Consider the following 14,517-nt stretch of genomic DNA (forward strand, 5'->3'; position numbering starts at 1 on the left):
ATTTTTTAAGAGGATTTTGATTCTAAAAATTTTAATGTTCCATTCCCAAACATAATTGCTGTTCCTTTTTTTATTACAATTCACAGAGCAGAACTATTAATAAGGAATTTTATTCTTTTAGAGGTTTAGAGATTTTTATTAGATCTAAATTTAGTCACGTCCAAAATTATTTCCATCTAGTTAAGGCTAAAGTGGAGAATAATTCGATAATTATTTGTGACTGGATCATAAATGGAGCTCATTCCATTTATTAAAAAAAGACAGAATTGCTTTAGGATATTAATAACTAATCTTGGCCCCACTACTTATTAGCTGTGTGGCATTATATAAGTCATTTAGTCTTTTGCAAGCTTCTCATTATTTGTCTGCAAAAGGAAGATATTAATACTAACATGTTGAATATTTGGCACAAATTCTGGCCTATCAAATGATTCTGGCATATTGATTCTACTTAATTGATAATTTGTAGATATTAATGGTAATAATAACATACAAATTTAAATATAACATTGACATTTTTCAATACTGTTTTTACTTGGATAAATTTCATTTCTTTTATTTGGCTTGTTTTTAAAGTTAAATATTACTCTATTCATTTGTAAAAAACTAAAGTTAGAGTACTTCCTTTATACAATCCGGCAGTTCTAGCTAAGTTAAAGATTTAGACTTTAACATGGGACCATAAAATGTCTAGAAGAAAGCCTGGATTAAAGCATCTAACCCACACTAGTGGTGAGGAGACTTCTTTATGAGCATGCAAACAAAGATAGAATCCACAAAGGAGGGACGCCTGGGTGGCTCAATGGTTGAGCCTCTGCCTTCCACTCGGGGTGTGATCTTGGGGTCTCGGGACCAAGTTCCGCCTTAGGCTCCCCATGAGGAGCCTGCTTCTCCCTCTGCCTGTGTCTCTGCCTCTCTCTGTGTGTCTCTCATGAATAAATAAATAAAGTCTGAAAAAAATCCACACAGGAAGAAACTAATGGCCTTGAGTATGTAAAAATTTAAAAGTTCCTAAATCTTATGTCGCCTAACAAAGAGTAAATAGAGACATATGACAAGCAGAGAAAATCTTTGCAATATAAATGCAGGATATAGGATCGTACCCTTAGTATATAATCAACCTGATAAAGCAGTAGAAAAGGATTGCCATTTCAATAGAAATATAGATAAAGGATGTGAAAGGGAAATATATGACAGAAGAAAAATTAGAAGAGTGAAACCAAATAAAAACATTCAGCCTGCTTAGAAATTAAAGAAATGTAAAACAGTGAGACAGTATTTTCTCCCTGTTGAACATCAGTAGATATAAAACTAGGAATATTCTAATATTGATGAAAATGTAAGAAAACAAACATGAACATTTTTTTGGTATTTATATTTGGAGGGGTTTTTTTTTTTTTTTTGGTATTTTGTATTAGTTATCTATTGCTGTGTAACAAATTACCTTCAGACATAGTGACTTAAAACAACAGATATTTATTATCTCTGTTTCTGAGTCCAGGGACCTGGGAGTGGACTAGCTGGGTAGTTCTAATTCAAAGTCTTTCATGAGGCTGCAGTCAAGGTGTCAGCAAGTGCTGCAGTCATCTGAGACTTGACTAGGATGAAATATCTGCTTCTAAGCATACTTATATATTTTTTTTAAATTTTTATTTATTTATGATAGTCACAGAGAGAGAGAGAGAGGCAGAGACACAGGCGGAGGAAGAAGCAGGCTCCATGCACCCGGAGCCTGATGTGGGATTCGATCCTGGGTCTCCAGGATCGCGCCCTGGGCCAAAGGCAGGCGCCAAACCGCTGCGCCACCCAGGGATCCCCTAAGCATACTTATATTGCTGTTGACAAGAGGCTTCAGTTTCTTGGCATATGGGCTTCTCCTAAGTACTGTTCACAACCTGAGCTAGTGAGATCCAAGAGAGCAAGAGAGAACAGGAGAATGAAATGGAAGCTATGGTGTGTCTCATAACCTAACCTCAGAAGTGAGGTAACAATACTACCGGCATCTTCATTGGGTCACATATACCAATCCTGCTGTAATGTGGATGGAACCACACAAGGGTACAAATAGTAGGAGACAAGGAACATTGGGTGCTGTTTAAGAGACTGGGATAATATTTCTGAGGGTTAGTTTAGCAATATTTATCAAAATCTATAAAAATACATATTCTTTTTGATTCAGAAATTCCTTTTTAAAAAAGATTTTATTCATTTATGAAAGACATAAAGAGAGAGGCAGAGACATAGGCAGAGGGAAAAGCAGGCTCTATGCAGGAAGCCCGATGTGCGACTTGATCCCGGGACTCCAGGATCACACCCTGAGCCAAAGGCAGACCCTCAACTGCTGAGCCACCCAGGTGTTCCTTGACTCAGAAATTCCACTTACAACAACTTACCCCAAGGCATTAATTAATAGTATGTACCATAATAGATCATTAAGGGTATTTATTAGAGCTTTGTTTATAATATTGAAAATTCAAAACAGGCAATCAACAGTGAGATTGTATAAATATATTAGATATGTCTTTATTATGGATACCATATGTTGGTACTACAAATAATGTAGAATAATTAATGATGACAGAGGAAAATGCTAATGTGATTTGAGAAAAATCAGATAAGAAAACATTTATTTATACTGTATCAAAGATTGTGTGTGTGTGTGTGTAGAAACAAAACTGGAAGTTTCTACACAAAACAAGTGATAGGAGGATGAATAATTATTTTCTTTAAGTTTCTATGTATTTTCTAAGTTTTCTATAAAAGGCATTTATGATCAGAAAAAAAGAAGCACTTTTTAAAAATATTCCTGATCATGTACTGACCAAGAGGAGATAGAGCATCTAAGAGTTTAAGACATTAAATATTCTTAATATTTAAGACATATTTTGTAGACCTGCTTGCTGTATTTTTCATAAGGACATGAGTATTTCTGTGGAGCCCCAAGTTCAGTCAAATATGTGGACCAGTTTCTAATGTACATAGGAGTGAAAAAAATCTCACAAATGGATGGGATCCTCTTTAGCAAGCAGAGAGTTATCTCCGTATCCTGAAGGTGATTTTGGTCAGCATGAGATACTGAGAAGATTCTTACTCAGTTTTCATAGAAAATTTCTCCCTCCCTCAAGGGAGTAGAACTTCTAGCCGCAAAGCTGGTAAATGGCACAGCTGGAATTTGAAGCCAGAAGAGTACAGTACTGTTAATCAGTGTGTACTGGGGCTATTAGTTAAAGTTTTTTTAAGAGAATGATGTGATCAAAGATGTATTAGTAATTACATTATCATTTATACAATTATTGTTATACAAATCATTAAATTTATCTTCCAGTGGTGAGTGGATTTGAATGAGAAGAATATAATGAAGCCCAAAACGCTGAGGGACTTGGGAAATAATGAGGGTTAAGACAATAGACATCAATTCGGAATAATGTGCTGGTGCACTGGGAGAAAAAAATCCAAAGATTAGGCTGACAACTCCCTAGAAAAGAAGATTAGAATTCCAGATTTTCGAGGAAGGAGTTGTTGATACTGGTGGTTTGAATATTGAACTGGTAGGTGCCTGGTTAGAGATCAAGAGAACTTTGTCTTGGCACAGAGAATTCCAAAGAACTATGGTATCAAAATGTTAGAATAGTCATTACCTGGGGTGGGGATGGTTTAGAAAGTTTCCAAGTGGAAAATGCCAGGACAATTTGCAAATCTCTCCGAATACCTGGTGGGAGGATGAATAATAGAACTCATCACTCTGTGTTACTTGTGTATGTCTGTCACCTTAGCTAGACTGTCATGTCAACTCTAGGAAGGAGAGGCCATGACATATTTTTTCTTTTTGTTGGTCTTTGCTTCTGCTATGTCTAGCAGAACATTCAGATACATCATGGCTCTACCTTTTGGGGACAGCCTCAACCAACTCATTGGATATGTCTTTATTATAACCTCAATATATATTGAGGTTTCCTATGTTCCAGCTATGCTTTCTTCCAATAAGAGGAAAATATACCTCTGAAGTAAACTTAGATAAAATGTCTTTACCTCTGTTAGAGGATTCAAAATATTATAGTTTCATACTATCAGAATGTAAGGGATTTACAACTGTCAGAATCAGAACCATGTTATTTACATGTGTTTGTTGGCCATTTATATACCCTCTTTGAAGAAGTATCTTCTACCCAGATTCTTTGCTTACATTTTAATTAGGTTATTTGTCTTTTTATTATTGAGTTGTAAGGGGTCTGTATATATTCATTATATACATCCCTTATCAGACATATGATATGCAAATATTTTCTCCCATTTTGTAGGTTGCCTTTTCATTTTTTGAGGACCTTGTAGCACACAAGTTTTAAATTTTGATATGGTATAATTTAGCTATTTGTCTTTTGTCACTTGTACTTTTGGTGGAGTCCCTTACATTTTTTAAATAGACTTTATTTTTTAGAGCAGCTCTTAGTTCACAGCAAAATTGAGTAGAAAGTACAAAGAGTTCTCATAAACCCCATTTCCCCACACATGTACCACCTCCCCCACTATCAACATCCCATATAGAGTGGTCATTTGTTACAACTGATGGATCTAGATTGACACATTATTGACCCAAAATCCATAATTTGCATTAGAGTTCACTTATAGTGTTGTATATTCTGTGGGTTTGGATAAATGTATAATGACATTCATCCACCATTATAGTACGATGCAGAATTGTTTCACTGTCCTATAAATTCTCTGTGCTCTGCCCATTCATCCTTCCCTTTCTGCTAACCCCTGGCAACTGATGATCTTTTTTTTCTTCCTATGTCTACAGTTTTGCCTTTGACAGAATGTCTTATAGTTGGAATCATACAATATGTAGCCTTTTCAGGTTGGCTTCTTTCACTTAGTAATATGCATTTAAGGTTCTGGAACCCCTTACATTTTCAACATTTTATATAGTTTCAAGAACAATGGTTAAAGTTATTCAGTATCTCTTTCCAGAACAATATAAGGATTTTAGTGCCCTTTAATTATTCCCTGAACACCTCTTCATATTTTTGTCAGAACTTTAGTTCTACGTTTTAAAAACGAAGTTTATAATCACACTTGAGGCAGGATATCTAGGTTTTATGGGCTAGTAAACAAGCTGGATGACACTGAGCAAGTTGCTTAACTTCCATTTGTCTGTTTCCTTGTTTTTAAAATGGGCAAAAAAATAATATCCATTTCAAAGGACTGTAGCAAGGATTAAAAAGTAAATATATTGTCATGTAGAAATTACTCTGATGCAATAGTAGCCTCCAAGTACACTCCTAGATAAGCTATCACAGATTTCATGGAACAGAAAGGTGCACAGACCAGATAAAATGCTCAGATCACAGTTTTTTATTCAATCAATTTCAAATATGAAGCAAAATGTATGGGAAGAAAGGTGGGTTGGATGTAAGTGGGTTAAAGGGTCATAATACCTGAATCTCTGCAAAGTTGACATATCCTTTCTCTGTTGCATCACCCTTCTTTCTGACGATGTGGTTACAAGGCCCAGTGTGGAGGTTTGAACAAGGGTGCACAACATGCTACAAGGTGTCTGAGGAAATCGCACCCACTTGCTTCATCAGAAAGCTTGTTGGCAAATACATTTGGCCAATAGTTATGCTCTCCAGTTAGCCTGATGGGCAGCTATGCATCTTATTTGGCTTAAAAAATCCAAAATCAGAGTCAGCAAGAGGTGGCCAATTAAAGATCTCACAATTATTATGTGTCTCAGTTGCTTCATTTATACTTAGCATGTTATTAGTATTTGTTGCTTCATTTATGTATGTAGCAAATCATGATTATTAAACGCCTACTTTGCCCTTCTATCCCTTTCTATCTGTGTTCATAGACTTATGCTCTAGTTACTTTCTGTCTGATACTCCTCAGGTTACTAACTTATCAATGCTTAATGCAGCTAATGCATTTCATCCATCCCGTTTGTTTTCTTGTCTCCTAGAACAGAAATGAATACTCCGAGACAATATAGAAATTACACATTTTATGTAGAAATAACTCAATAAATGCTAGCTATTATTATTATTATATAGGATGGCTTTAATATTTTCATATTATCATCTCTCTGAAAGTAAAGATTAGCAATCTAGTTAAACTTGATCAGAGTAAACAACTAACTGAAAATCCTAATATTAAAGGTGTTTGGCTTGATTTTGATCTGAATTAGATAATAAGGTACATTGTATTAATCAGACCTTCTTACTACGAATTTAATTTATCCTCCCATCATTACAGTTGTATAGATTATTGGCTGTTACTTACAAGGCTAGTAGTACTTTTAATATTTTTCCTTTCCCTTAGGCTTATCCTCAGTTTGTTCTGACCTACCTAGAGGAGCTAACTGCGCAAGTGGATGTGACCCAGACAGAGTATCACATTCACCATGGTGCCCGGACTACAACTCATCAGGAACATGGTAGCAGCTTAACAGAAGAGGTCAGTGTAGTGAGCCAGAGGCAAGACAGAAATAGATCTCTAAAATGTATTTTGAAAAGAGAAAATGTTCAAGTTGCTTTCAGGAGACAAGCACAAATTCACATCTTAATGATACTGATTGTTTAAAATCATACACATAAATGTCTATATGCACAATTATATTTATATAAACATCATATAAACACTATTTTATTTATTTATTTATTTTTTTTTTAAATTTTTATTTATTTATGATAGTCACAGAGAGAAAGAGAGGCAGAGGCATAGGCAGAGGGAGAAGCAGGCTCCATGCACCGGGAGCCTGATGTGGGATTCGATCCCGGGTCTCCAGGATCGCGCCCTGGGCCAAAGGCAGGCGCCAAACCGCTGCGCCACCCAGGGATCCCTAAACATTATTTTATTAAATAGTGGATGATCTAGTCGCTTTTGTTAGGACTGCTGCCTTTCCATCCGGCTGTATACAAGTGATTTCTGTGCTGAATGAGGAAGACTGGAGGAACCCTAAAAAGTGTAATGTTAAATTTGGAGCATATGTAGCTTAGATATTTCCACTCAATGAAAAGTAGCTACATTATTGTTATATTTCATTTATTAGGTTCTGCAAAAAAGTGCCAGCGTCCCTGGTCCGAAGCAACTGCCAGAGCCTTCAGACACCCACTTAATGCCAGAAGGTTCTCTTGGGGAGACAAGGCAGCTGACAGTGGCACTGCTGAGGAAACTGGAAGAGAAACATCCTAAGGCTTCTGCTCAGAGGTAGGACACTGACAGAAGGGAGCTTTATTGCTCAATGACATTCGATGTTTTCCTTCAGTTTCATGTAAGATTGATTTCTTGAAGATTATTGAAATACCTCAAAAGCCCTTTGGCTTTCAAGCACAGTTGTTTTTGGGTCACTCTTGATGAAGAGAGGTGACATTTATGTGTATTTCATTAAGGCTTGATGCATAGTATTGTTTATAAATATACTTGAGAAGGGTTGCTGTCCTGGGATCTCACTAAAATACTCTGAAATAACATAATTAAAGTGATACTGAGCATACTTCCAATTGTGAAAATACCAAGAGGGCTTTAAGAAAATTATACACACATAGATAAGCCTTTTTGTGTTTCATAACAACATTATTATATTTAGACCTGAGGGTAAATGAAAATAGATGGTCTTAAACAGTGATAATTTTAAAAATTGACATAATTTCTATACAATAACATTAACCAATGACTTTGTTAACCAATTGAAAATCACCCTTGTTTGGAAAATAGAAACTATTTCTCTGATTCTCTTTATTTAACTGGAAAGTTAAAGTTTATGTTTAGTAGTAGTAGTAGTAGTAGTGTTATTATTATTTTGTTGAATTTGATGTTGTAAATCACAAAATGATGTTATAAATTGCAATTTTAACATGATAATTGTTGGAAATGAACTCTTAAAGGAGTAATATACTTTTTATTGTACTTACTAAAGTTTGAGAGAATTCCTAACTTTAAATATTCTAACTGTGGATAGAAATGCAGTTGCATGAAGAAAGAAAAAAATGACTTTTAATCTCTTTTTAAAAAAACTTTCCAGCTTTGTAGAGATAGTTGGCATATAACATTGTATAAGTTTAATGTATACGATATGACAGCTTTTATTTCAATTAAAAGCTATCTTATATTTTTATTTTTTTTTAAAGGATTTACTTTTTTTTTAATTTTTATTTATTTATGATAGTCACACAGAGAGAGAGAGAGAGAGAGGCAGAGACACAGGCAGAGGGAGAAGCAGGCTCCATGCACCGGGAGCCCGACGTGGGATTCGATCCTGGGTATCCAGGATCGCGCCCTGGGCCAAAGGCAGGCGCCAAACCGCTGCGCCACCCAGGGATCCCTATCTTATATTTTTAAATTATACATTGTTGCCTCAGATTTTAACAGAAGGGGAGTATTTTTTTTTTCTGATAACAAATTTGACTTTTCAATTTATTGTCTCTTTCAATTTATTGTCTCTTTGTTATCTAAACCTCACTTTGGTTTTGTTATTTTGAGTAAGATAGAGCACATAAACAAAAGAACAAATTTAGTACCTTGCTGTATAATGGTCTGGAAATATCTTGGGCCTGTACAGAGACTTAAGTTCTAGCTTCTTTTTCTGCTACTTGCTTTTTAATCATATATAAGATTCTCAACTCTCTGATACCCCCAACATGACCCCAAAGCCACAGCTATTCAGTGGGGCCACACTGTTCAGGTCACTAGAATGTAGTCACTTGGGAGCAATCTCTGAAGTTTTCATGTTAAACAGGAACTCAGGGAAAACTGAGCCACTGGGGAACTTAAATATTATTTTATGAGACCGTTGTTGGCCTTTCTAGACTCTCTTGGCAGCCACTTCTACTGTAAGCTTTTTCAGAGCATGAGGGGGTCTTGTCATTATCCTGGGTTCTACTCAAAGAGGCACAGGTTCCTGCTGCTCCCAGATTTCTGAAACCTATATGGAATTTCTGTGTTTGTCTCCTGTTGGCCGTGGTCCTAGTGGGTCAGTGTACAGGGACTCCATTGATAACTCCTAATTTCCCATGACTCCCTCCTTCCCCAGCCTGGAAATATTTTCTATGAGGATTGAGGGCACTAGGTGGTTGAGGGATTTGATTTGTCTTCTGTATTTTGTTGTTCTATCTCCTCTGAAGCAGTACAGTCTGATGATGGAACATTGGGAGAAAGGTATATAATATTAGGGAATGTGAGCCAAAAAATCTTCACAAAACTAACAGAAAAACAAACAACAAAGCAGTTCATGTCACTTAACATAATACTTGTTTGAGTTGTTAAAATTAAGTGTCTTTAAATTTTCAGGAATATAGGAAGCGCTCAATGAGTGGTCTGTGCAAATGTGTTGAAAACAAGTAGAGTAGAAAACACTTTTTAATAGAGGTTGTAGTTAGACTTGCGATTTTTAGTCAATAGGAATTGACTAAATATATTTGGAATTTATTTCATAAGAAAATTCCCAGGACCCTTATCTTAGTAAGCCTTTCTCAGGATTTGTGTCTCAGGCTACAGCAACTCTTCTAGCCTTCTCTCTCTCTCCCCCTCTCTCTTTTTTTTCTTAAAGCCACGGGGATTTATATTCATTCTACTCTCCACCTCCACGATTTACCATAATAGATGTAATTTCAGTTTCTCTCCTTCTTTCTGTTCCTTAACAAAGTTATTTTGAGTAGAGAGTAAGTACTTAAAGCAATTACTTTCCTCCCATTTTGGAAGGAATTGTTGGGCAAAATTAGAACATGGTACTGAATTTGGCATATTGATTACTTTGAAACTTAGGTTGTCTTATTAGGTTTACATGCTGTCCAAATATAAGAGAATCAGTGCATTAAATTATCACAGCCTTAAGGGAGGGCTTTACATTCTCTTGCTTTTATCAATGATAATTTTACAAAATACAGAAAAAATCATCACAAAAAATAAAGGAATAATGTGAAATGATCTGAGCTGTGGAAATTGAAGAAAGAAATAAAATTTTAGAACAAAAAACACTAATGAGCAAATAATCTGGAGAAAGAACATACAATTGAAAAGAATAAAAAGATGCAGAGATATAAATATATATTATCTCCTTTGAAGTAGCCAAAGAAGGAGAGAACCACAAGTAGCCAAATATGAGGAAAGACAGAGAGATTGAGATGCCTGGGTGGCTCAGCAGTTGAGCACCTGCCTCTGGCCCAGAGTGTGATCCTGGGGTCCTGGGATTGAGTCCCACTTCGGGCTCCCTGCATGGAGCCTGCTTCTCTCTCTGCGTGTGTCTCCGCCTCTCTTGCTCTCTCTGTGTCTCTCATTAATAAATAAATAAAATCTTAAAAAAAGAGAGAGAGAGATTGGTAGTTAGTGGTAGGTAATATGTGAAAATGAAAGATAATATTCCATTTTTAACATATATGACTTCATGTCAGTGCTTTATGTGCATTATTGCCCAATAATCTATGAGGTATGTAAATAGAGGTATTCATCTCTCTTTTTCTGATAAAGAAATTGAGGCATGGAGAGATTAAGTTACTTCGCTAAGGCCTTCCAGGTAGTAATTTAAGGCAGGCCTATCTGAGACCAAAGTCTTTTTCTTAGCCTCTATGCTATTTGGCATAACTATTCATGTTCTGTCTTAGAGATTATTCCAAATCTTTAGCCTTTCAAATGGGGTCTATCATTTTAACTGAGTATCTTGGAAAAAGGCCGTTAAATAAAGTAAAACAGAGGATCACAGGGGAAGAGAGGAAAAAATAAAACAAGACAACATCAGAGAGGGAGACAAACCATAAGAGACTCTTAATCATAGGAAGCAAACTGAGGGTTGCTGGAGGGAGGTGGTGGGGGCATTGTATAATTGGATGATGGGAATTAAGGAGGGTATGTGATGTAATGAGCCCTGGATATTATATAAGACTGATGAATCACTGAACTCTACCTCTGAAACTAGTAATACATAATATGTTAATTAATTGGGTTTAAATTTAAAAATATAAAAGATTAATTCTGTAAATAAATTAATGGGACATTACAAAATTTTTTAAAAAGTGGAATGGTTTAGAAAGAGAATAAAAGATATGTCAATATATGCAGATTTTAGTGAAGACTAAATAAGAGGTAGAAAATATTAAGGGAGACTGTGAACCACTGACTTCTTACTGAATCCAACAGCCTAGATTTACTGATTTATAGAGACTTGCACTGAATGGATTAGAGATTTAAAAAAATCTCTTAATAGGTGACTATAACTTGAAATAATTAGCCAAGGTATTTCCCACCTTGAATGGTAGTTCACTTCGCATATTCTAAATTTGGTGATAGGTAACGAATAGTTGTCATTTGTTGAATACTTACCATGTGTCAACTGCTATAGAAAGTACTTATTTTTATAATAATGTTATACATTTATTTAATTATTGTCACAATAATCTGATGGTGGAGGGACTCTTAAAACTAATAAAGATACAGCATCTGAGGCTCAGAGTGATTTCATTATGTGCCCAGTTATGCAGCTGGAGATGAGAGAGCTGGGGTTCAAACCCACAACCATTTGGATCTATATAGTCCATGCTTCTAACAACTGTTTTATTATTCTTTCCTAGTAGTGTTTATTCCAGTGATTTTATAAAAGGATGGCATCATGTTGAATAGTCACTTGAAGTTATTACTAAAATTTTATGTGTATTACATCATAAAAACTTGATTGGACTATTGCCATTTTGATGGATGCATTATTTTAAATTATATCCTTAAAAAAACTATAGCAATCACCACAAAGCCGCAAACCAGGCTTTCCCATCTGCAGAATCATTTAATATACATTTCAAACATTTGTGGAAAGGAGTCTGATTATTGATCTTTACTATTATTTTTTTTGTAATGTGGAAAAGAATTTTTTTTCCTGTTGAAGAAAAAAGAAAATCTCTTACTGTGTGAGGTCTTTAATCTGAAGTTCCTAGTTCATGATAGGTTATATTTTCTTGTTTGCTTTAGCAACACTTAAAGTGTTCTTTTCTTCTTCTATCAGTGAGATACGGAAATGTGGCTGTCTCCTTGCTTGGATAAACTGAATTGTGCGTACATTTAATTCTAAGTTTGGTCCAAAATAAAATAAATGCCATATTCTGGCATCTTTAAGTGTCTGGAATGTGTTTGTTTACATTAGTTTATCCGATGGAGCCCTTTACCTTATTCAAATTGAATAGGGGGTGGGGAAGGACTGGGACAGCCAACAAAGCACACTGACCCAGCTTGTCACCCAGTGACCTGTGAGAAGGAAATAATGAACTGTGAGTAGCTGTCATCTTAACTGTTTCTGACAGTTTGCCTTTGGGCACATCTGTGTTAGTTGCATTGGAAAGGCCTTTGTTCTTTTCCCACTAGTGACTTTGTGGAGCGCTGAGGGGTTTGCTAGCTACTGTACTCTTAACCGGCCCCTTCCTTCCCAGGGAAGCAAGCAGCTGCCATGGATCACACTGACATTTCTCTTCATGACTCAACTTGGCATGTACTTCACTCTTTCAAAAAAGAACATAAATTTAAAGTCCTTTGATTTTTTTCATTTAAAATATACTTCAGTATCTCATGAGTTTTGATACTAACAACGAAGCAAGTTATAAAACATGTTTAGTATTATCCTAATTTTATATGGATGGAGGTAAAGATGAATCAACAGCTAACCAGATGGGCAGGTGACTTGAAGGAAAATATATCCAAATATTGACAGCTGTTATTGAGTTTCAAATTTTTATTTGTTATTTTCCAACTTTCAATAATTGATGATTATATTTGCAATAGGACAAAATCAATATACGTTATGAAAAACATTTTTGATGTAGATACTTTTGATAATATGCTTTTTTAGCAGGAATATTTGGACTAAAGTAGGTAAGGATATATTCTATTTTGTTTCACATTTTCCACTGCTACTTTTTTTTTGTTTTAAGATTTTATTTATTGATTCATGAGAGACATAGAAAGAGAGAGAGAGGCAGAGACACAGCAGAGAGAGAAGCAGGCTCCATGCAGGGAGCCCAATGCGGGATTTGATCCTGCGCCTCCAGGATCACGACCTGGGCCGAAGGTGGCACTAAACCGCTGAGCCACCCGGGTTGCCCCTCCACTGCGACTTTTTTTTTTTTTAAATTTATGATAGTCACAGAGAGAGAGAGAGAGAGAGAGGCAGAGACACAGGCAGAGGGAGGAGCATGCTCCATGCACCGGGAGCCCGACGTGGGATTCGATCCTGGGTCTCCAGGATCGCGCCCTGGGCCAAAGGCAGGCGCCAGACCGCTGCGCCACCCAGGGATCCCCACTGCGACTTTTTAAATGAATTTTCATCTAAATTTTTAAATATTGCAGTATTTACATTTTAAAGTTAATCTAGTGCATAAAATTGTTATAATCATTAGGAGATGTAATTTGATAAGAAACAGGTGTTTCTGTCCCCTGGTTTCCTGAAATATCACCATTTCAATCACAACAAACCCAGAACATTCTGAATAATACATATCAGACCCTAAGAGAATTGTTTAAATTAAAATCAAAGCTTTGTTTATAAAATATAGTTTCTGAATCAGTTTTAAAGCCTTATTTACATTTTTATAATTGCTATAAAACAGTTCTTCTGGTATAATTAAGTCTTGCTACAATTGGTGGCATTCACTTAGTTGTATTTACCTTTCCAAGAAAATATAAATCCAAACAATACTGCATTGATCAATTTTGATAAGGCCTTTTTTTATCCATCCAATAGAAGAAATGAAGCTTGAGAGAAATGACATTCTTTTTTCTGCATTCAAGGTTTTTCTCTCAGTAACAGTTTTGAGGTGCACTAACTAATGGAACTATATTATAGTCTTTTGCTTTTCAAAGAAAGGTAAATTAATAATAATGAGAAATTCTTTAAGCAGACAAATGATGATGGTGTCTATATGATTATAAACAGTAAAAAAAAAAACCCCACATATTGAAAATTGGAAGTCATATTCTAATTTTCTTGAGTATTCAATAGCATATGATTTATTACTATTAAATAATTTATGTAGTTTTGCATATAGTTGATGGTAATCTGTAAGCAACTTCTGCTTATAACATTCTTCTCATTTTGTTCATCATATATCAACAGTTTTTAATAGAGACAGTGAATGTGTGGGTCAATTTTTGTTTTTTTTTTTAGAGGGAGAGAGAGATAGGGGAGGGGTGGAGGGGGAGAGAGAGAGAGAATCTTAAGCAGACTCCACACCCATTGTGGAGCCAGACACCGGGCTCATCTCAAAACCCTGGGATCATCACCTGAGCCAAAATCAAGAGTTGGATGCTTAACTGAAACAGCCATGCAGGTGCCCCAGGTCAATTTTGATAATAGACTGTCTTTTTAAGGAAAGCAAACTGCCTAAATGGCTACACTCAAATTCTTATTTCTAGAAGTCTTACCAATTAACACAAATGTTAACATAATAATTTTCTGTGATATTTGCCAAATCTAATTACACTTCCTAGGATTAAACTCTCATATTAGGTTAAATTTGTGGCCTGGCTCTTGGAATGCTCAGCTTTAAG

At 35.6% G+C, this 14,517-nt stretch overlaps 1 protein-coding gene across 1 annotated transcript in view; it reads left to right on the forward strand.

The window, feature by feature from the left end:
- DCDC1 (doublecortin domain containing 1) overlaps window positions 1–14,517 on the forward strand; it is a 436,509-nt gene that overhangs the window by 248,326 nt on the left and 173,666 nt on the right. Inside the window, 2 exon segments of the mRNA XM_041722357.1 lie at window positions 6,319–6,453; window positions 7,049–7,206. Of these exon segments, the coding sequence (XP_041578291.1) occupies window positions 6,319–6,453; window positions 7,049–7,206 (293 nt within the window).

The sequence above is a fragment of the Vulpes lagopus genome, chromosome 11 (assembly GCF_018345385.1).
Source record: "Vulpes lagopus strain Blue_001 chromosome 11, ASM1834538v1, whole genome shotgun sequence".
NCBI classification, from domain to species: Eukaryota; Metazoa; Chordata; class Mammalia; order Carnivora; family Canidae; genus Vulpes; species Vulpes lagopus.